This window comes from Trichomycterus rosablanca, chromosome 20 (genome assembly GCF_030014385.1).
Source record: "Trichomycterus rosablanca isolate fTriRos1 chromosome 20, fTriRos1.hap1, whole genome shotgun sequence".
Classification (NCBI taxonomy): Eukaryota; Metazoa; Chordata; class Actinopteri; order Siluriformes; family Trichomycteridae; genus Trichomycterus; species Trichomycterus rosablanca.
This window is the reverse complement of record NC_086007.1, coordinates 21,620,177-21,641,854: the sequence shown is the minus strand read 5'-3', so window position 1 is coordinate 21,641,854 and position 21,678 is coordinate 21,620,177. Positions and strand designations below refer to the sequence as shown.

The 21,678-nt window shown below is 40.3% G+C and overlaps 1 protein-coding gene across 1 annotated transcript; it reads left to right on the top strand.

The window, feature by feature from the left end:
* The first annotated feature begins 703 nt into the window (after positions 1 to 703).
* Positions 704 to 14,421, top strand: scn4ba (sodium channel, voltage-gated, type IV, beta a). Its single transcript, XM_063016652.1, has 6 exons — positions 704 to 727; positions 829 to 1,182; positions 10,027 to 10,190; positions 11,253 to 11,472; positions 12,859 to 12,988; positions 13,938 to 14,421. The coding sequence occupies exons 2-6, from the start codon at positions 1,059 to 1,061 to the stop codon at positions 14,035 to 14,037; spliced, it is 738 nt and encodes a 245-aa protein (XP_062872722.1). The 5' UTR covers positions 704 to 727; positions 829 to 1,058; the 3' UTR covers positions 14,038 to 14,421.
* Positions 14,422 to 21,678: the final 7,257 nt, after the last annotated feature.

The window sequence follows — 21,678 nt, the reverse complement described above, 5'->3', positions numbered from 1 at the left end:
TTCCACTGCAGACCGGGAACACCCCACAAGAGCTGCAGTTTTTGCGATGCTCTGACCCAATCGTCTAGACATCACAATTTGACCCTTGTCAGACTTGCTCAAATTCCTATTTTCCCTGCTTCTAACACATCAACTTTGAGGATAAAATATATCACACTCACTAAGAGGTGCCATAATGTTATGTCTGGTTGGTGTATGTTTATTACAATGCATTTGATGCATTATGTAGTGATTTGAATTCTACCTGTCCCATATACCATCGTAAAAAAATATTACCAACTAAATGGCAGCAATGGGAAGTAGTAGAAGATTCTAGTAAGAAAAAAAAGCATTTTAATAGAGTGGAAAAACAAACCCCTCTGGGAGTGGATGAGTAGAGGATAGGCTGGATGAGCAGCCTGTTACATGACAACGTTCAAGCCGTGCGTGTTTACGATCCTCCCGGGAAGTGATCATGCTAAAGGACACCCACTTCCACCCCCCATTCTCTGCAGTAGCACTCTCACTGCTCATTCTTTTCTGCACTGCAGCTACAGATGCATGCCGGCTGCCTTTCCAGTACCTCCACCTCGTATGTGCGCCGGACTGACACAATCAGGTTCATTAAAAGAAGAGATCGGTAGACTCCCTCCCTTGCGCTGTGCAGCTGCCAGTCCCACATGAATGAAGGCAGTAACTCGTCTCTTCACGGGCTGAGCATTTCATCCGATCAGCATTCGGCGAGCCGGTGAGCGTGAGCTCTCTCTTCCCTCTCTCTCTCTCTCTTTCTCTCATTTCTGATTTTCTCAGTTCTCAGTTTGTTCTTCTTTTTTCTTCCTCACTTACTAGATCCCACCGCAAAGAAAGAAGACACAAGGAGGCACTCACTGCAGGACATTTCCAGTCGAAAAGTCCCCACTCACCCCTCCTTCCTTGCTTTTTTTTTTTTTAACTCCTGCACCGTAGCTCACCTCACCTCTCGTCCGTCTTTTTTACCCACCATCCCACCAAGGAACCCACGGCTACAGTCGAACCGCAGACACACGTTTCAGGACAAGGAAAGACTTTAAGATAAACAAATGGGGAGACGTTCGAGTAATAAACGGGACACGGACGGGTGGAGGAACAGCGGATCGTTCCTGCACAGGTGCACAAGCTCTGGTGATATGGTCCATTCCAGCATAGTCATCACCCTTCTCCTTGGTAAGCCCTCCGGTTCACGTTCTATCTGCATTCCTCCCGCTCTGTACCTCTCGCTGTCACTTTTCACATGTGCCCTCTGTCGTACCCTTTGCGTTAGCGCTAGAGGTGTTGCCAGAACACTAAGATTTCTGCACTGCTTGCAAACATGGGACACCCTCCTTCCTGTCCTGGCATGTGTATTTACTTGTTGCTGTGTAAGGTTGATTTAGTTACACATATCAGTTGTCCTTCTATATGGGTGGAGGTTAGGAATGCGTTTAGGAAAAAATGCTGCCAGATTTTGTACACAAACAAGGCTATCTATATATCTACATCTGTCGTCTATAGATGCATGTATGTATGTATGCATATATTTGTGTGTGTAATTTAATGTATTAATTTCTAAATGTTATATACAGTGTATATATACCCAAATGTATATATCTTGTATTTGCCATAACACACGCACACACATATACACACACATTTTTGCTTTGTTGGAGGCTTATTTTGAAGGTGACGTGGGAACAAATAAAACAGGGCATTATTGAGTGCTTTCACAAGCAGTTATGGTTACCACACATGCTTTCATTTAGGCTTAATGGGTAAACACAGTATAATGATGATAATTTGCTGTATTTTTTTAAAATAATGCTTTGGAAGTTAGTCTGCAATATGGACTGAAATGAGTTTTAATTAGTTATTACCAGAATAAATCTGAAATGCTGTTATAATAATAATAATAATAATATTGATAATAATAATTTTGTTAATAATAATAATAATAATAATAATGATATTGATAATAATGATATTGTTAATAATAATAATGATATTGATAATAATAATAATAATAATAATATTCGCAATATAAATAATAATAATAATAAAAATAATGATATTGATAATAATAATAATGATAATAATATAATAATAATAATAATAATCGCAATATAAATTATAATAATAATAATATTCGCAACAATAATAATAATAATGATAATAATAATAATAACAATAATAATTATTATTATTATCATTGTTGTTGTTGTTGTTGTTAAGGCGATGCCAATGTCTTTTCTCTTTTGGAAATTCTTTCCATTAAATTTTGGAGTGTGTCTGTGGGAATTTATGCCTATTTAGTCAAAATAAAACTTTTGTAGTCAACCTCCCTGTGATTTTTAACAGATTTAACAGTCAGTTCTCCAACTTGCTCATCAAGTCTTGTCTTTATTGACCTTGCTTAGTGCCCAGGGTCATGGCCTTTCCCAGACCGTTCCCAATACTTATTTCCAAATAGTGTATTATTATTATTATTATTATTATTATTATTACTATTAGTTTTATTATTATTATTATTATTATTATTATTATTATTATTATTATTACCTTATTTACCATCATGCTCATTTTTATCAACCGTTTTAGTTAATTTTAGTTTCAGTTTTAGTAATTATTATTATTATTATGATTATTATTATTATTATTATTATTATTAATATCATGTGATTTCTCTTCATTCTCATCATTGTTGTTGTATATATTTTAGTTTCAGTATTAATAATTTTAGTTCTGGGGATCAAATACAAGTTAAAATAGGTCATTTTTCTTGCTTTACCAGCTGTTAAACACAATAAAGATACAACACCTATATATTAATAACTTTTAATTCTATCAGACACAGTGAGCTTCGTATGTATGTTGTGTCAGGGAATCAAAAAACTAAAGGATGAACAACATGGCTTAAGTAACTTTAGGCTACTTTTGCTAATGTTACAAGTGTATAAGCTTTTGTTAAAGCCCTGCAATGATTGCCTTGTTCTAGCGTTTTCAAATTGAATCACACCCATTGTGACCTTGACCAGAAGAATGCAGTAGATAACAAAGAAATAAGTGATCGAAAGATCAGGACTGCAGGCAGCCCAGTCAAGCACATGCACTCTGTGTCTACAAAGCCATGCTGGTGCAGCTTGTATAGAACGAGGCCTGGTATTGCGGAAATAATCATTGACTACACCCAAACTAAGCCCAAGAACTCTATGAGTTTTTGCATGCATTTTATCTAGGCGTGAACTGTGTTAAGTGACAGCAGCTGTCCAAAGCACTTCTCAGCTCTTGTGCCTATATTTATCACAGTAGCATGACGGTTTCTCATGCAGTGCCTTCTGAGGGCATGAAGGTCACGCATATTTAATAGTAGCAGCCAGCCGTTACCTACACAGACTGAGATTTCTCTGGTTCTCAGGTTGCCTAAATTTTTTTGCAATATTATGTAAGAATAATGATCTGAATTGTTTGCAATTTAATCTAGTCATATCCAATTACGTCTGCCGATACAACCCTCCACTGCTGACTGAGGAGCTTCGCAATGGACACACGCCCCCTCCGACACGTGGGCAGTACTGACTGCCTCTTTTCACCTGCACTAGATGAGTTCATATGCGGATCAGCCTTGTGCACGGAGAGCCACACCCTGATCAGCATTATTCCTCAATAATGGTCCGGCTTGTCCACCCAATCGTTGTTCGTGTGGCCAGCCAGCCCAGCCGGATGGCAGAGCTGAGATTCGATACGATGTATTAGAAAACCCAGCTCTGGTGTGCTAGCGTATTTTACCGCTGTGCCACCTGAGCGAACCTTTGGTAGATCTTTTAAGTCCCAGTCCTGGAAGACTTACAGACCTAAAGACTTTAGTACGTCAGTTAATGTAATTTAATATGTGTAACATTAGTGGTTACTCAATGCAGGACGTGTGGGTTAACAGTTCTGCTGCTTGGCAGAGACATTCTGTTCTAAACTGACCTCTAGATCACTAGATTATCAGTCCGTCAACCCCCACAAGGCATCTGCATAAGTCACATACTGATTCCCCTGCCAACATTCACACCTTCTAGAGTGCATTTTTAATGCTGTATATCTGAATTTAGCCTGCAAAATATAGTTTTTTATACAACCCCAAATCAGAAAAAGTTGGGACAGTATGGAAAATGCAAATAATAAAATAATAAAACACAGTTTCATTTCATTTATTAATAAACATCCATTCCTGCATTTCAGGCCTGCAACACATTCCAAAAAAGTTGGGACAGTAAAGCATTTACCACTTTGTAATGTTGCTATTCCTTTTCACCACACTTAAAAGAGGTTTTGGCACAAAGGATATCAAGTGATTTAGTGTTTCAGCTTTTATTTTGACCCATTCTTCCTGCAAACACGTCTTAAGATGTGCAACAGTACGGGGTTGCCGTTGTCGCATTTTTCCTTTCAAAATTCTTCACACATTTTCTATTGGGGACAGGTCAGGACTGCAGGCAGGCCAGTCCAGTACCTGTACCCTCTTCTTCCGGAGCCATACCTTTGTAATATGTGCACCATGTTTGAAAAATGCATGGACGTTTCTGTAAACGATGGCGTCTTGAAGGCAGCATATGTTGCTCTAAGATCTTAATGTACTTTTTTGCATTAATGCTGCCATCACAGAAGTGTAAATGACCTTTGCCAAGAGCACTGGCACAACCCCATACCATGACAGACCCTGGCTTTTGGTCTTGTTGCTCATAACAGTCTGGATGGTCCTTTTCGTCTTTGGTCCGGAGCACACGGCTGGAATGCTGATTCATCTGACCACAATACATGTTTCCACTGTGATGATGGTCCATCCTAGATGCCTCCGAGCCCAGAGAAGTCGATGCCGCTTCTGGACATGGTTAACATAAGGCTTCTTTTTTGCACAGTAAATGTGCAATTAGAAGAGCTTGAAGATGAGCTGGCCACTCATGACCCACCACCATCTCAGGCGGGCCAGACTGAAGCTTATTCTGGCCAGACCAGTCAATCTCGCCCCAACATTTCCTCCAGGCCGTCTTTAACAAATGCAAAGCTCAAATCCTCTCACCTCACCCTCTTTTGGGCACTACTCCACCCTAAGAAAGGTTGTTTTCCCTGTGCTCTTTGAGATCTGAGATATACTCTTCACCTGTTTTCTTCATGACCAAGAAGGCTAGGTCTTTGCATCGCTAGCCCTAGTTCACCTCACACACCTACCACCTCCATGCCACTGATGAACTCTGCATTAGGGTTGCCACAGCAGGTTTCAGGGTTCACTAAACTGGAACTGCATATTGCCTTCAATCTTGTGGTGGAACAACCAGGCTGTCTGTGTAAGCAGGATGCACCAAGCAGGATAGGCAGGCTCTCCAGAGGGTGGTGCGTTCAGCTGAGTGCACTATCCAGACCGAGCTTCCTGACCTGCGGTCCATATGTAGAAAATGGTGCTGATCAAGGGCCAGGAGGATAGCAAAGGACCCCAGTCAACCCAATAACTATATTAACATTTATATTTTTGAGAAACCCTGGTTAGTCAATGACCATTATCTGTAGCTACGCTGATACCATAAATCCTGCCAACTATGCTACAAGAAATGAGAACAGCAGCTTCCCAACAGGGATGGACACTGTCCTCCTTTAAAAGACCAGGCTTTCCTGTAGAAAGTGGACCAGTTATCTACAAAGCAATGTTGTTTTCTGAGCACCATATACACATCCAGCAGGTCAGTGACATTAAGGTTTCACCATTGCTTACCCAATTGTATTATGCTTCCTCTCTACCGGTGCTGACCCCTGCGGAGAGTGAACTGACACCGGATGGCAGAGCTGAGATTCGATACGATGTGTTTGAAATCACAGGTCTGGTGTGCTAGTGTGTTTTCCCGCTACACCACTTGAGTGGCTCGAATATTAGCATACATAATACCCATTTATAGTACCTATAACCTACCCATAGTCCATTAAACTATTAAAAAGTCCATAGACTATACAGGGTCTGTAAGAATGGGCACATATTTTATTTGCCCACCTCAAAAGTGCAAAGGGGGCTATAAATGATTCAGATTCAGTTGTTAATGCAGAGCCCCCAGAAGTAGACCCAGGTGAGGAAGCTTCAGCACCAGTTTATCAGGAGTGAACCCACTATATTAACCAAAATCAGACAATATAAAGAAGTTACCTTCAGCATGGATTTATCAGATTTCCCATTAGCAAGAAGACGATACCCTTCTACATCCACGCTGAAAGCTTAAGAATAAGATCATAAGATCACCTGTGTCAAGGGGGTCCCAGATTTTTTTTCAATCATACTGGGGTCTGTAAAAAAAAGAGGAGAAAAAAAGGTTAAGAACCTTATTTTGGATGAATTTTAAGAGCATTAATTTTCCGTTGCAATGTCTGCTAGATGTAAGTCTTAACAGGCCTAATTCTAAACTATCAATATATTTATAACAAATTTGTTTGTTCCCCAGTTTCTAAATGGCTTCTAAACCTAAAAACATAATAGTTATTTTAACCATAACGGCGCCATGCTTAGCTTTTTACATAGACCTTGACCCAAAAGCCTGACTCTGCAGGTCATTATTGGTTAGCAGCTAAAGGAACTATTAGTGGGTGAAGGCAGAGAATCCAGTCAGCACAAACCATTAAGCATTACACAGAGGTATGCAGTCCGTGCATTAAACCTTGAGCAGGCATCTTACTGTAAGTAGTACTCACTGCCTACTTCAATCTTAGAGCCTTCGGGAATTGTGTGTGTAGCTTATCTGGGTTTTGTAGAGTGAAAAACAAATTTAACATGAGAAAATCGAGATTATTTTAAAATACAATAAAATGCAATAGAATATATTTTACTGACAAAAGTAAAAAGTAGAAATGTTTTTACTGATCAACACATTTACATTTTATTGCCTGCAACACACTTTAAGAAAAATGGAACAGAGGCAAAAGAAAAAAAAAAAAAAAAAAAAAAAAAATATATATATATATATATATATACTGTATATATATATATATATATATATTTAAAAATGCATTTACAATTTAAAAACAAATTATATATATATATATATATATATATATATATATATATATATATATATATATATGTATAAACATTATATATTCAAGTATATATTCATCTTTATATACAGTATTTACCTAGTATATTTAAAAACGAATTTAGAATTTAAAAACAAATGATATACTATATGTATAAACATTATATATTTAAATGATCTATTTATAATTATATATTTACATATTTCAATAATACATTTAAAAACGAGGGGGGAGGGGTGCTGGAGCCTATCCCAGCTTTTCAATGGGCGCAAGGCACACAGTAACACCCTGGATGGAACGCCAGAACATCGCAGGGCAGACAAACATACACACACTTATACATTCACTTATAGGGCAATTCAGTGTCTCCAATTCACCTCACCTGCATGTCTTTGGACTGTGGGAGGAAACCGGAGCACCCGGGGAAACCCACACGGACACGGGGAGAACATGAAAACTCCACACAGAAAGGACCCAGTCCCGGACCACCCCACCTGGGAATCGAACCCAGGACCTTCTTGCTGTAAGGCGACAGTGCTACCCACTTAGCCACCGTACCACCCGTATTTCTAATTATATATTTATATACTTAAATGGTATATTAAAAAACACATTTAGAATTTAAAAACAAAAAGAAAACAAATTTTATATAAGTGTATAAACATTATATATTTAAATTATGTATATATATATATATATAATATTTGTATAAACATTATATATTTAAATTATATATTTCAATCATATATATATATGAGGTGATTCAAAGATGTCCTTTCAAATTAAGCACAACAGTCACAATTTGGATCCATCCCAAATCACATACAACTATAATAAACATCTTTTTAATTTGAGGTTTTTAGAAATACTTGATCCAGATGTTTAACAGTGCAAGTCATCAACTGGATAACAGCTGTGAAAAGACAAAGCGTTCAGTCAGCACACACCTTTAAGTATCACACAGAGGCATGTAGTCTAATGTAGTAGTCTAGAGCAGCACACACATTAGTGTAAGCAATACCTCAGTATCACTTCCTACTCCATTATTAGAGCCTGGGGGAATTGTGAAAATAGCAGAGCTTAGCTTAGCAATATTGTATATAGATTAAACAGAAAGATATATAAAAGCAAAAAAGACCGTGTATTGTATATATTTAATTGAATTTTACTGAACACATGGACGTAAAAAGAATGAATGAGCAGGGTAGAGTTAGTAAAGTAAATAAAAGATGGTTGGATGAATGCAGTCAGTTAACGTTTCTACAAAAATCAATTTTACTAGCCACACCCAGGCAGTATAACTGCCAAACACTCTTAAATCCAAACATTAGTTAAATATAAGCTGTCTGGCAATTTGAAGCAGGACGGGAGGTCTCAAAAAGCAGCATATGATGCCTGTTTATCAGTCTAGACGTGGTTACAAGGCTCCAGGACTCCAGCAAACCACAGTGAGAGCCATCATGCACTAATGGAGAAAACCTTTGTCATATCATTGATTGTGTACACACTTTCAAAATACATTTACAGGTGGTGAAGCGGTAAAATCCACTAACACAGCAGAGCTGGGATTTCTGCCATCCGGCTGGGCTGGGCGCCTACATGAACAATGATTGGCTGGTGATCACACAGGGTGGGGATGTCAAACCAGGGTTCTTCATAACTGGTGCAACTGCGACCTCTGCTGGCTGATTGATGGTGCCTGCACAGAGTCGAGGAATAATACGTTGATCAGGGTGTGGCTCTCCGTGCACAAAGCTGATCCGCATATGAACTCGCCTCGTGCAGGTGAAAAGATGCAGTCGACACACGTGTGTCAGTCTCGGCTCTCCTGTCAGCAGTGGAGGGTGATATCAGTAGAGGGGAGAAGTAATGCAATCAGGGTATGCTGAAAAACACACATACTGGCACTAAATATGGCTGAAAATCTTGAACTTAGGGGTGTCCATACTTAACTCCACATATCACATACCATACACACACATCACGACTATCGTTACATATACTTAAACTCTTATAAACACACACACACACACACACAATCCCATCTGGATTTAAAAATAGCTATTACGCAAACTTATTTTAGGGCTATCACTGATCTACATGCTGAGGATACCAGCATAGGAAGCAGAAAACAACTACCCCTTCTCTTTGCACCCTTTCCACCCTTGCTCTGGTTCAGTCATTTATGCTTGTTTTGACCCCCTGCCCTGTTGATTGCATTATTTTGGATTTAAACTCTAGAGTTCTAGTTTTTAGGGCTGGTAGACTGCTATGCCTCCCAAGCCCTACAACTATTTGTACTGGGCCCAACTGCTGAGCATCAAATCATGCCAATCTGCCCTGCCAAATATGACCTGTGGGGCGTATCCTACATAGGCGTAGATTGAAATGTCTGTCCTTCCTAATTGACATTCACTTGCACCTTGTCGAGTGTTTATTCACTCCAGGTGGAAGTGTTTCTAATTAGCATGTTTTTTTCTTCAAAGACTTGTCAGCTCCTTGGTTGGGAAACCTGCCTTTCTCATTGCGGTCTAGTTTCCTGCCGGCGTTTGATGTCATACTTTATCCGTTTAGTAACTCGGCCTCAACTCAGTCATGGGACTTTTCGAAACTGCCCTGGACGAGCAAGCTTACCCTTAGCCACAGTATTGTTCCAACTTGGTTAAGCATCCTGCAAATTGGGTTCACTTTTGATTCTTTAAGTAGCTTGGGTATTGGTGGCGCCTCATTGATGAGGCTTGGCTTGGTATATTTGAATGTCTTTTGTATGGGTGAGTCTGTTTTAGCTGGTTATAATTAAACTTAAAGAACAAATGAGATCACTGAAATAAGAAGAACACCTTTAAGAGCCTTGCTCAAGGGTCCAACAGTGGTTGGCATAGCAGAGCCTGGAGTTGAATCGACAATCTTCAGACTGAACCACTAATTATTCATCCTTCTTCTGTCTGTCTTTCTCTTCTTTATTTCACGGTCATGTAGGTGTATGGTGTGCACAGGCGTTGGAAATATCGGTGGGCAAAGTTCACTCTATTGAGGTGATGAACGGTAGCTCTGTACTCTTACCTTGCACTTACAGTAGCTGTATCGGCATCAAGAACTTATACTTCAACTGGCATTACAATGACAATGGCACAATGATTAAGGTAAGACGGCGATAGTAGTACCTCTTTAAAACCACCTCCTTGTTTCTACACTCACTGTCCATTTTATCAGCTTCACTTACCATATAGAAGCACTTTGTAGTTCTACAATTACTGACTGTGGTCCATCTGTTTCTCTGCATGCTTTGTTAGCCCCCTTTCATGCTGTTCTTCAATGGTCAGGACCCCCACAGGACCACCACAGAGCAGGTATTAATTAGGTGGTGGATCATTCTCAGCACTGCAGTGACACTGACCCGGTGGTGGTGTGTTAGTGTGTGTTGTGCTGGTATGAGTGGATCAGACACAGCATTGATGGAGTTTTAAACACCTCACTGTCACTGCTGGACTGGGAATAGTCTACCAACCAAAAACATCCAGCCAACAGCAGCAATAGATGAGCGATCTTCTCTGACTTTACATCTACAAGGTGGACCAACTAGGTAGGAGTGTCTAATAGAGTGGACAGTGAGTGGACACGGTATTTAAAAACTCCAGCAGCGCTGCTGTGTCTGATCCACTCAAACCAGCACAACACACATTAACACACCACCACCATGTCAGTGTCACTGCAGTGCTGAGAATGATCCACCACCCAAATAATACTGCTCTGTAGTGGTCCTGTGGGGGTCCTGACCATTGAAGAACAGGGTGAAAGCAGGTTTAAAAAGTATGTAGAGAAATAGATGGACTACAGTCAGTAATTGTAGAACTACAAACTGCTTCTATATGGTAAGTGGAGCTGATAAAATGGACAGTGTGTGTAGAAACATGGAGGTGGTTTTAATGTTATGGTTGATCATAGGCTAAAATGATGAATATAGAAGTTTGGGCCATTGAGCAAGGCACCTAATCCTCTCAGCTCCAGGGGCGCCATACAATGGCTGACCTTGCGCTCTGACCCCTGCAGGTATCATTGCAATAACCATCATATGACGCACAATAATGCATTATACTAGCACATGCTTTATCTGAACTAAGCTTTATTGTATTGACTTCTATACTGACATGTTTAGCACTTTAAATCCAGTATGATTAATAATGGAAAGTATGTCTCTTCACCAGATCTGTGAAGGCACAATTCCGGCGGAGGGTTTCGAACCCCATGTGGCGATCTATCATGACCGTTTTTCATTCATTGGGTCCAGTAAGAACAACAACATTTCTGTCCTACTATGGAACGTCACTTTTGAAGATGAGGGCGAGTACACCTGCTTTGGCCGCAACCCTAAGGAGAAGAACCGAAACCACAGCGCTGTGTTTAGCATCATCGTTGTGGATCAGTGTAAGACCTCTTTCTATACTCTTAGGATGTAGAACCCTAAATCAGAAAAAGTTGGGACAATATGTTACTTACGTTTACTTTGACTTTTATTTGATTGCAGACAGTTTGAACCCAAAATTTTTCATGTTTTATCTGCTCATTCTAGCATTTCAGGCCTGCTACGCATTCCAAAAAAAGTTGGGACGGGGGCAATTTAGGGCTAGTTAATGAGGTGAGAAAAACTAAATGATGATGTGATTCCAAACAGGTGATTGTAATCATGGTTTGGTACAAAAGCAGCATCCAGGAAAGGCTGAGTCTTTGATGAGCAAAGATGATCAGAGGATCTCCAGTTTGTCAACTACCTCAAAGAAAGATTGGAAGGGATTTGCATATTTCCCCCTCTACAGTGCAAAATATAATTAAACGATTCAACGAATCGGGAGGAATTTCAGTGCATAAAGGCCAAGGACGCAAGCTTAAGCTGAGCACCAGTGATCTTCGATCCCTCAGACGGCACTGCATCAAGAACCACCACTCAACAATAGCTGATATAACCACATGGGTGAGGGATTACTTTGGCAAACCTTTGTCAAGCGCTACAATACAGAGTTACATGCACAAATGCCACAAAACTTTACTGTGCAAAAAAAGAAGCCTTATGTTAACCATGTCCAGAAGCGGCGTCGACTTCTCTGGGCTTGGAGGCATCTGGGATGAACCATCACACAGTGGAAACGTGTATTGTGGTCAGATGAATCAGCATTTCATGTCTTTTTTGGAAAAATGGATGCTGTGTGCTCCGGACCAAAGACGAAAAGGACCATCCAGACTGTTATCAGGAACAAGTCCAAAAGCCAGGGTCTGTCATGGTTTGGGGTTGTGTCAGTGCCCTTGGTAAAGGTCATTTACACTTCTGTGATGGCAGCATTAATGCAAAAAAGTACATTGAGATCTTAGAGCAACATGTGCTGCCTGCAAAACTACATGCTGCACACAAAGGCATGGCTGCGGAAGAAGAGGGTACGGGTACTGGACTGGCCTGCCGGCAGTACTGACCTGTCCCCAATAGAGAATGTGTGGAGAATTTTTAAGCGAAACATGCGACAACGACGACCCCGTACTGTTGCACATCTTAAGACGTGTTTGCAGGAAGAATGGGTCAAATCAAAAGCTGAAACACTAAATCACTTTGTCTCCTGGGTGCCAAAATGTCTTTTAAGTGTGGTCAAAAGGATTAGCATTTACTGTTCCACTTTTTTTTGGTATGTGTTGCAGGCCTGAAATGCAGGGATAAATGTTTATTAATAAATAAAATGAAGTTTCTATGTTTTTGCTGTACAAAGTATAATAATAATAATATATAAAATATGTCTTCTCCCTTTCTTTGGAATCTCTTGCTACCAGTAAAAGTAGTGGATAAAACACTGACACTCCTCATTGTCTCCGTGCTTGGTGGGCTCATCGGTTTAATCATTATCGTCATGGTAATAAAGGCGGTGGTCCTCCATGTCATGAACAAATCCCAGGACAAGAAGTAAGTCTTTTTTGCCCTTCTCCTTGTCCACACAATTTCCTACACACATACAGATACTTACAGACATATGCCAGATTAAATAAAAAGACCTGGATATATATACACCAATCAGCCATAACATTAAAACCACCTCCTGGTTTCTAGATACACTAACACTAACATATAGAAGCACTTTGTAGTTCTACAATTACTGATTGTAGTTCATCTGTTTCTCTGCATGCTTTGTTAGCCCCCTTTCATGATGTACTTCAATGGTCTGGACCCCCACAGGACCACTACAAAGCAGGTATTATTAATGTGGTGGATGATTCTCAGCACTGCAGTGACACTGACATGGTGGTGGTGTGTTAGTGTGTGTTGTGCTGGTATGAGTGGATCAGATACAGCAGCGCTGCTGGAGTTTTTAAACATGTAACTCACACTGCTGGACTGAGAATAGTCCACCAACCAAAAATATCCTGCCAACAGCGCCCCGTGGGCAGCGTCCTGTGACCACTGATGAAGGTCTAGAAGATGACCGACTCAAACAGCAGCAAAGGATGAGCGATCGTCTCTGACTTTACATCTACAAGGTGGACCAACTAAGTAAGAGTGTCTAATAGAGTGGACAGTGAGTGGACACGGTATTTAAAAACTCCCGCAGCGCTGCTGTGTCTGATCCACTCATACCAGCACAACACACACTAACACACCACCACCATGTCAGTGTCACTGCAGTGCTCAGAATGAGTCCTGGGAGAGTCCTGACCATTGAAGAACAGGGTGAAAGGAGGCTAACAAAGCATGCAGAGAAACAGATGGACTACAGTCAGTAACTGTAGAACTACAAATTGCTTCTATATGGCAAGTGGAGCTGATAAAATGAACAGTGAGTGTATGTTTTAATGTTATGGCTGATCTGTGTATATTAACCTAATCATCTTTGGTTCTGTCTCTCTCCTCTTTACAGTAAAGAGTGCCTTGTAAGCAATTCAGGGAACGACAACACAGAAAATGGCCTTTCGGGATCCAAAGCGGACAACAAAGCATCACCAAAGGCGCAGAAATAAGCATGCAGAAATGTGCACTTGTACAGACGTACGCGTAATTAACGAGTTTAAAAAGCTATAAAAAAGCTATGGCTTGTTTTGTATTCATCTTATAATAATATAGAAGCAGAATGTGAAAATTATATTAGTATACAGTATATTTTAGATTGCTTGAGATTTAAGCTGTATGGGCTGGATGTTACTTTTGGATGGAATAGATGGAAAATGGAGAGAAGTGTCATTATTTAAAAACGCAAATTACGTACACTGCCGTCGACAACCAACTGCCATGTGTGTTAACATAAACAGCACAAAAACGGTCATTTTTAGATGAAAACGCTGCAATTACATTCCACTTTCCTAAGCTGAAATAGCTCCTCAGATATAGAATACAACCAGAATTTACTGGACATAGTTTTTAAAAGTAGAATTTTACAAATAGAATATAAGATTTTACACAAACTGAATACTGCCTCTTAGATTGGATGTTTACTATCAATATAATCAAGAAAAATATGTGGCCACTGATATATGCTACGTATTACTACGTTTACTTCTCTTAATAGGGAATCAAGCAGTGTATAGTAGCATGTAAACACAGAACGATCTGAATTGTAATATGATCATAGAAATGTTCAGCTGAAAGAAACAAAAGTAGATCCAGCCCATAATGTGCTTTTTTTATTTGCTTGAGATCAAAGTTGTAACATTCCTGCTGTTCCTGGAAATGTGTCTGTTATACAACCTCAAATCAGAAAAAGTTGGGACAACATAAATGCAAATAATGAAAAAAACACACAGACTTTTATTTCATTGCAGACAGAATGAACCTGAGATATTCCTGCATTTCAGGCCGGCAACACGTTCCAAAATAAGTTGGGACAGTAAAGCATTTACCACTTTCTAATGTTGCCATTCCTTTTCACCACACTTAAAAGACGTTTTGGCACCGAGGATACCAAGTGATTCAGTGTTTCAGCTTTTATTTTGTCTCATTCTTTCTGCAAACACGTCTTAAGATGTACAACAGTACGGGGACAGGTCAGGACTACAGGCAGGCCAGTCCAGTACCCGTACCCGCCTCTTCCGCAGCCATGCCTTTGTAATGTGTGCAGCATGTGATTTTGCAGTGTCTTGTTGAAAAATGCATGAACGTCCCTGGAAAATATGATGTCTTGAAGGGAGCACATGTTGCTCTAAGATCTCAATGTACTTTTCTGCATTAATGCTGCATCACAGAAGTGTAAATTACCTTTACCAAGGGCACTGACACAGTCCCATACCATGACAGACCCTGACTTTTGGACTTGTTCCTGATAACAGTCTGGATTATCCTTTTCATCTTTGGTCCAGAGCACACAAGTCCATTTTTTTCCAAAAAAGACCTGGAATGCTGATTTATCTGACCACAATACACGTTTCCACTGTGTGATGGTCCATCCTAGGTGTCTCAGAGCCCAGAGAGATCGATGCTGCTTCTGGACATGGTTAACATAAGGCTTCTTTTTTGAACTTTGGCGCATGTAACTTTGTATTGTAGTGCTTGACAAAGGTTTGCCAAAGTAATCCCTCACCCATGTGGTTATATCAGCTATTGTTGAGTGGCGGTTCTTGATGCAGTGCCGTCTAACAATAGGGGTTTAAAGATCACAAGCGTTCAGGTTAAGCTTGCGCCCTTGGCCTTCACGCACTGAAATTCCTCCTGATTCCTTGAATCGTTTAATAATATTAAGCACTGTAGAGGGAGAAATATGCAAATCCCTTCCAATATTTCTTTGAGGTTCATTGTTTTCAAACATTTCAATCATTTGTAGACAAACTGGAGATCCTCTGATCATCTTTGTTCATCAAAGACTCAGCCTTTCCTGGATGCTGCTTTTGTACCAAACCATGATTACAATCACCTGTTGACATCACCTGTTTGGAATCACATCATTATTTAGTTTTTTCACCTCATTACTAGCCCTTAACTGCCCCCCTTCCAACTTTTTGACTGTGTTGCAGGCCTAAAATGCAGGAATGGATGTTTATTAACAAATGAAATGAAGTTGAGCAGAGAAAACATGAAATATCTCAGGTTCATGCTGCGTTTTTATTTTATTTGCATTATTTATAGATCTGATTTGGGGTTGTAGTCTTCCAGGACAGCAGGAGTCTTACATTGCCGTTTAGGAACAGAGAAAAAAAAACACTCGTGCCTGCTTTTCTGCTTTTGCTTTAAGCTCCTCTTGCTTCTGGTAGCCTTCGACTTATATGAAAAGAAAACAAGCTTCTTAAAACCTTAGCAAAAAAAGACAATCCTATAGAAACACTTTTTTGCAGAAAATGAATGATCTTTTCTGATGCTGCTTTAACAAGTTAACCGATGCACTTTTTAAACTGAAAAAAAAGCATGTGAATAATTTTATATATGTAATATTTAGTGCTAAATGCTACAATAATATCACTTTACTCTTTCTTGTGAAAAAATGGAAAACAAGTGAAGTCATAACATCTTTCTTTGTGTTTGAATGATTACACTGTTATAGGCAGGCAGGGATACAGACTGGGATGAATCTCTTTACATTCATGTGTGTGGGGTGTGTGTAGGTGGGTCTGTCTGAAAACCTAGTGAGCTGCCTTGCTGTCTATCTGGGCAGCTGCCTAAATAGAGAGGATTCTAATAAGTCATCGACTTATAAGGCAGGTTATTCAGACACAGTTATTAGACAACTACTAGCACAATAACATCACAGTTACCTCGGCTGCGCCCGTTAGGGGTCGCCGGCAGATCGTGATCCGCATTATTACTTTGGGACAGTTTTTAAGCCGGATGCCCTTCCTGACACAACCCTCCCTATTTATCCGGGCTTGGGACCGGCACTACAATGCACTGGTTTATGCATCCCAGCGGCTAGGTACCTATAGGACAATTCAGTGTCTCCAATTAGCCTGGCTACATGTTTTTGGACTGTGGGAGGAAACCGGAGCGCGCGGAGGAAACCCACACAGACACGGGATGCTGGGATTTCCTTCACCGCTAAGGAAGTATCAGATGCTCCCTCGTCATTCAGTCAGATTATAGCTTCAAAATAAGGCATCTTAGTAGGCAGCATTTTGGGGCATCTATTGTTCGAATTCGAACAGCCTTCTTCTGGGGAGCGCGTAGGGTGACGTACAATGCTGTCTATGTACAGAGCTCACTAGGTTTCCGAACGGACCCGGTGTGAGTGTGTGTGTGTTTTCAGCTTTTTACTGTAAGTACAACCACAAATAACTTTAATTTGACATCCATATGCAATTACAAGTATACCTCTTTGCTTGCTTTGGTAGTATAGAATGTGCAATATGTAACAAAGCCACTCGCATAAATATGGATATCACGTGTAATAGCTTAACACATAAGTACTGTCTAAGAGAGAATATCAATAATGACATGTGACTGAAACTAAAAAAGACACGCATCAAAACAAGAGACCTCATTTTATATATATATATATATATATATATACTATATATACAATATATTGGCAAAAGTAATCACTCGTCTGCCTTCACACGCATATAAACTTGAGTGACGTCCCATTCTTAATCCATAGAGTTTTTAATATGATGTCAGCCCACTTTTTGCATCTATAACAGCTTCAACTCTTCTGGGAAGGCTTTCCACAAGGTTCAGGAGTGTGTTTATAGAAAGAAGCACATTTGTGAGGTCAGACACTGATGTTGGACGAGAAGGCCTGGCTCGCAGTCTCCGCGCAAATTCATCCCAAAGGTGTTCTATCTGGTTTAGGTCAGGACACCAAACTCGCTCATCCACGTCTTTATGGACCTTGCTTTGTGCACTGGTGTGCAGTTATGTTGGAACAGGAAGGGGCCATCCCCAAACTGTTCACACAAAGTTCGGAGCATTAAATTGTCCAAAATCTCTTGGTATGCTGAAGCATTAAGAGTTCCTTTCACTGGAACTAAGGGGCCGAGCCCAACTCCTGAAAAACATCCCCACACCATAATCCCCCCTCCACCAAACTCTACACTTGGCACAATGCAGTCAGACAAGTACCGTTCTCCTGGCAACCGCCAAACCCAGACTCGTCCATCGGATTGTCAGACGGAGAAGCGTGATTCGTCACTCCAGAGAACACGTCTCCACTGCTCTAGAGTCCAGTGGCGGCGTGCTTTACGATTGACTCTGTAGCGATTGACTATGTGGCTACTACTTGGTAGCTGAGTTGCTGTCGTTCCCAATCGCTTCCACTGTGTTATAATACCACTGACAGTCGAATGTGGAATATTTAGTAGCGAGGAAATTTCACGACTGGACTTGTTGCACAGGTGGCATCCTGGTGGTATCACGGTACCAAACTGAGAGCGACCCATTCTTTCACTAATGTTTGTAGAAGCAGTCTACATGCCTAGGTGCTTGATTTTATACACTTGTGGCCATGGAAGTGATTGGAACACCTGAATTCAATGACTTGGATGGGTGAGTGAATACTTCTGGCAATATAGTGTACATATATCACATACACACATTTACTAACTCTGCAAATTGCACATATCTAGTCGTCTTCCATTAGCCTTGACTCGAGTCAGAATTCAGGGGCTTTAGCAGTCTCAGATGTTTGGGATGCGATTCATTCAACAGAGCGATATTAATTCTTCAATTTATTTCTAGGATTTTCAATGAACGACGTTAAAATAATTAAATTTAGAGGTTTGTAAAGCTGTACGTCATAGAGTAATGTCTTTTTTTTGGCATGTTAGCAATAATGGCAGAATCTTACATTAGATACAGTTTGCGAACACTGTGCTGTATGGTTTTTGTACAACATCTGATAATTTGGTACCATTTTAACTCTCCATTGCACTAAAAGAAAAACGTTTCGTCAGGCGTGATTGATTTATCTTGATTGTCTTGATGTTTTTAGGAGTTGCATAGTGAGCATACAACAGGCAATAAACTGTCGATCTGTATTTTGGTTCTCCGTTGCCAAATGAGACATTGTGCAGTGTTATTTGTGTGTGTACCTCTCACCTAGTGCAGAAGATTAGGAACTGCTTTGATTAGGAATCACCCTGCATTCACACTAGTAAGAAACTAACTAACTAGCTAGATTATGAAATGACGAATTACAAGAGATCGTCAAAAAGTGGAAACATTAAGGGTGGGAGGAGTAGTAATTGGTCGTCTTTGAGAGACTGAGACAGAGCTTAAAGTCCGGATTTAGCACAATCTGATTTCCACCTTTATTGGACCGCTCAAGGAAGCTTTAAGAGGCAGAAGATTTTCATGTGATGATGATGTAAAAGCAGCGGTGCATCAGTGGCTAATCTAGTCGTAACCAGTTACCCAGCTAATCCTTAATTGCTCAGACTGTATACTGTAACTGTAATGTAAGTCACTTTGGAAAAAGGCGTCTCCTAAATGCCAAAAATGTAAATGTCTTTTCACCTGCACAAGGCGAGTTCACATCAGCTTTGTGTACGAAGAGCCACACCCTAATCAATGCATTATCCCTCGACTTTGTCGATGACATATTATGTGATGTTGTGGGGTTGCTTTGCTTCGTCAAGACAACATGCTGTTCGTAGATTTAAAAAAATAATAATGATTTATTATTATAGTGGAGGATTATAGATTAGGGTTGTAGGGGGTATCCCGGGGGTTGTGCTGGAGCCTATCCCAGCTTTTCAATGGACGCAAGGCACACAGTAACACCCTGGACGGGACGTTAGTCCATGACAGGGCAGACACACATACACATACACAAACACACACATACACACACCCATTCACTTATAGGGCAATTCAGTGCCAATTAACCTGACTGCATGTTTTTGGACTGTGGGTGGAAACCGGAGCTCCCGGAGGAAACCTACACAGACATGGGGAGAACATGCAAACTCCGCACACAAAGGACCAGGACCGCCCCGTCTGGGGATTGAACCCAGGACCTTCTTGCTGTGAGGCGACAGTGCTACCCACTAAGCCAGCGTGCCACCCTAATCCTGATATGTGTAGAGAACCGAATCATAAAGCTGGACAAACCAGGATAAACTTTACCTACTGTTTTTGTCTCCTAGTCTGAACATTGGCTGTATCAGATCACCATGCAATGCATAAAAATAAAAGAAAATAGAAGAAAAGGGTATGTCTAAGCAAATTAATGTAAAAGAAATTAAAATATATGAATGTAGACATTATTGCTAAGCCTTTTGTTGCTGCTGTTCATTTTTAAGCATGCATATCAAATATAGACAACATATCAAGAACACAATAAGCAGTAAATGATTCATTATTATACTGTAAGTCTCTTAGAAAAGCAATATCGAGTGTATGCATGTCTCGACTGTGTGTCAACTGTTCAGACTACTGTTTTATTGTCTTATTAATTTATTATTGTTCTTAAACTGTTATTGTTCTGTTCTTTTATGTACAAATGTGAATTAACTCCCTCTTAGTTCCCGACACCCGTTATTATTTTTTGTATTTTTTCTGTGACTTGTTAGCACTTAGACACTTCGCTCTGTCTATGCATAAACTGAAACTTAGCTTAGCTCTGTATGTTCTGGTATGTCATGCTGTGATATATCTGCAGGATTTCAGATTTTCGGATGCAGCACTGCTTAATGCATGCAGCTTGATACTGTGTTGTGTTACCAGAACGTGCTGTGTTCAGAGCCGGTGAGCGTGTGATGCAGTCCTCACACAGTGCCCACTCACTGTTCATTTTATCAGCTCCACTTACCACATAGAAGCACTTTGTAGTTCTACAATTACAGACTGTAGTCCATCTGTTTCTCTACATACTTTTTTAACCTGCTTTCATGCTGTTCTTCAATGGTCAGGACCCCCACAGGTCCACCACAGAGCAGGTATTATTTAGGTGGTGGATCATTCTCAGCACTGCACTGACAATGACATGGTGGTGGTGTGTTAGTGTGTGTGTTTTTAAATACCGAGTCCACTCACTGTCCACTCTATTAGACACTCCTGCCTGGTTGGTCCACCTTGTAGATGTAAAGTCAGAGACGATCGCTCATCTATCACTGCTGTTTGAGTTGGTCATCTTCTAGACCTTCATCAGTGGGCACAGGACGCCACCCACGTTTTTGGTTGGTGGACTATTCTCAGTCCAGCAGTGTCTGATCCACTCATACCAGCACAACACACACTAACACACCACCACCATGTCAGTGTCAGTGCAGTGCTGAGAATGACCCACCACCCAAATAATACCTGCTCTGTAGTGGTCCTGTGAGAGTCCTGACCATTGAAGAACAAGGTGAAGTGGGGCTAACAGAGCATGCAGAGAAGCAGATGGACTACAGTCAGTAATTGTAGAACTACAAAGTGCTTCTATATGGTAAGTGGAGCTGATAAAATGGACAGTGTGTGTAGAAACAAGGAGGTGATTTAATCAGACATAAAGCCTGTGCATATGGGGTTATACACTAAACCAAGCAAAATAATTTTGATATTATTTGTGCCAGACTTATAAAGTTGCTAATTTGCATGTTTTTAAATTATAACACACAATAAATTAAAATTTAATATGGAATTATTACCTAAGAATAATCATTTTAAATAATTATATAGATTTTACTACTATAGTGGCTCCTTCTCTCACTGCCAGGCCACGAGTATGAGATCTGCTCTACAGATATTCCACACATTCC

What these genes read in the sequence shown, in the direction of transcription:
- scn4ba (XM_063016652.1), top strand. Translation starts at nt 1,059, where the DNA reads ATGGGGAGACGTTCGAGTAATAAACGGGACACGGACGGGTGGAGGAAC. An exon ending in CATCATCGTTGTGGATCAGT is followed by an intron (nt 11,473 to 12,858) that starts GTAAGACCTCTT and finishes TCTTGCTACCAG; the next exon opens with TAAAAGTAGTGGATAAAACA. An exon ending in AACAAATCCCAGGACAAGAA is followed by an intron (nt 12,989 to 13,937) that starts GTAAGTCTTTTT and finishes TCCTCTTTACAG; the next exon opens with TAAAGAGTGCCTTGTAAGCA.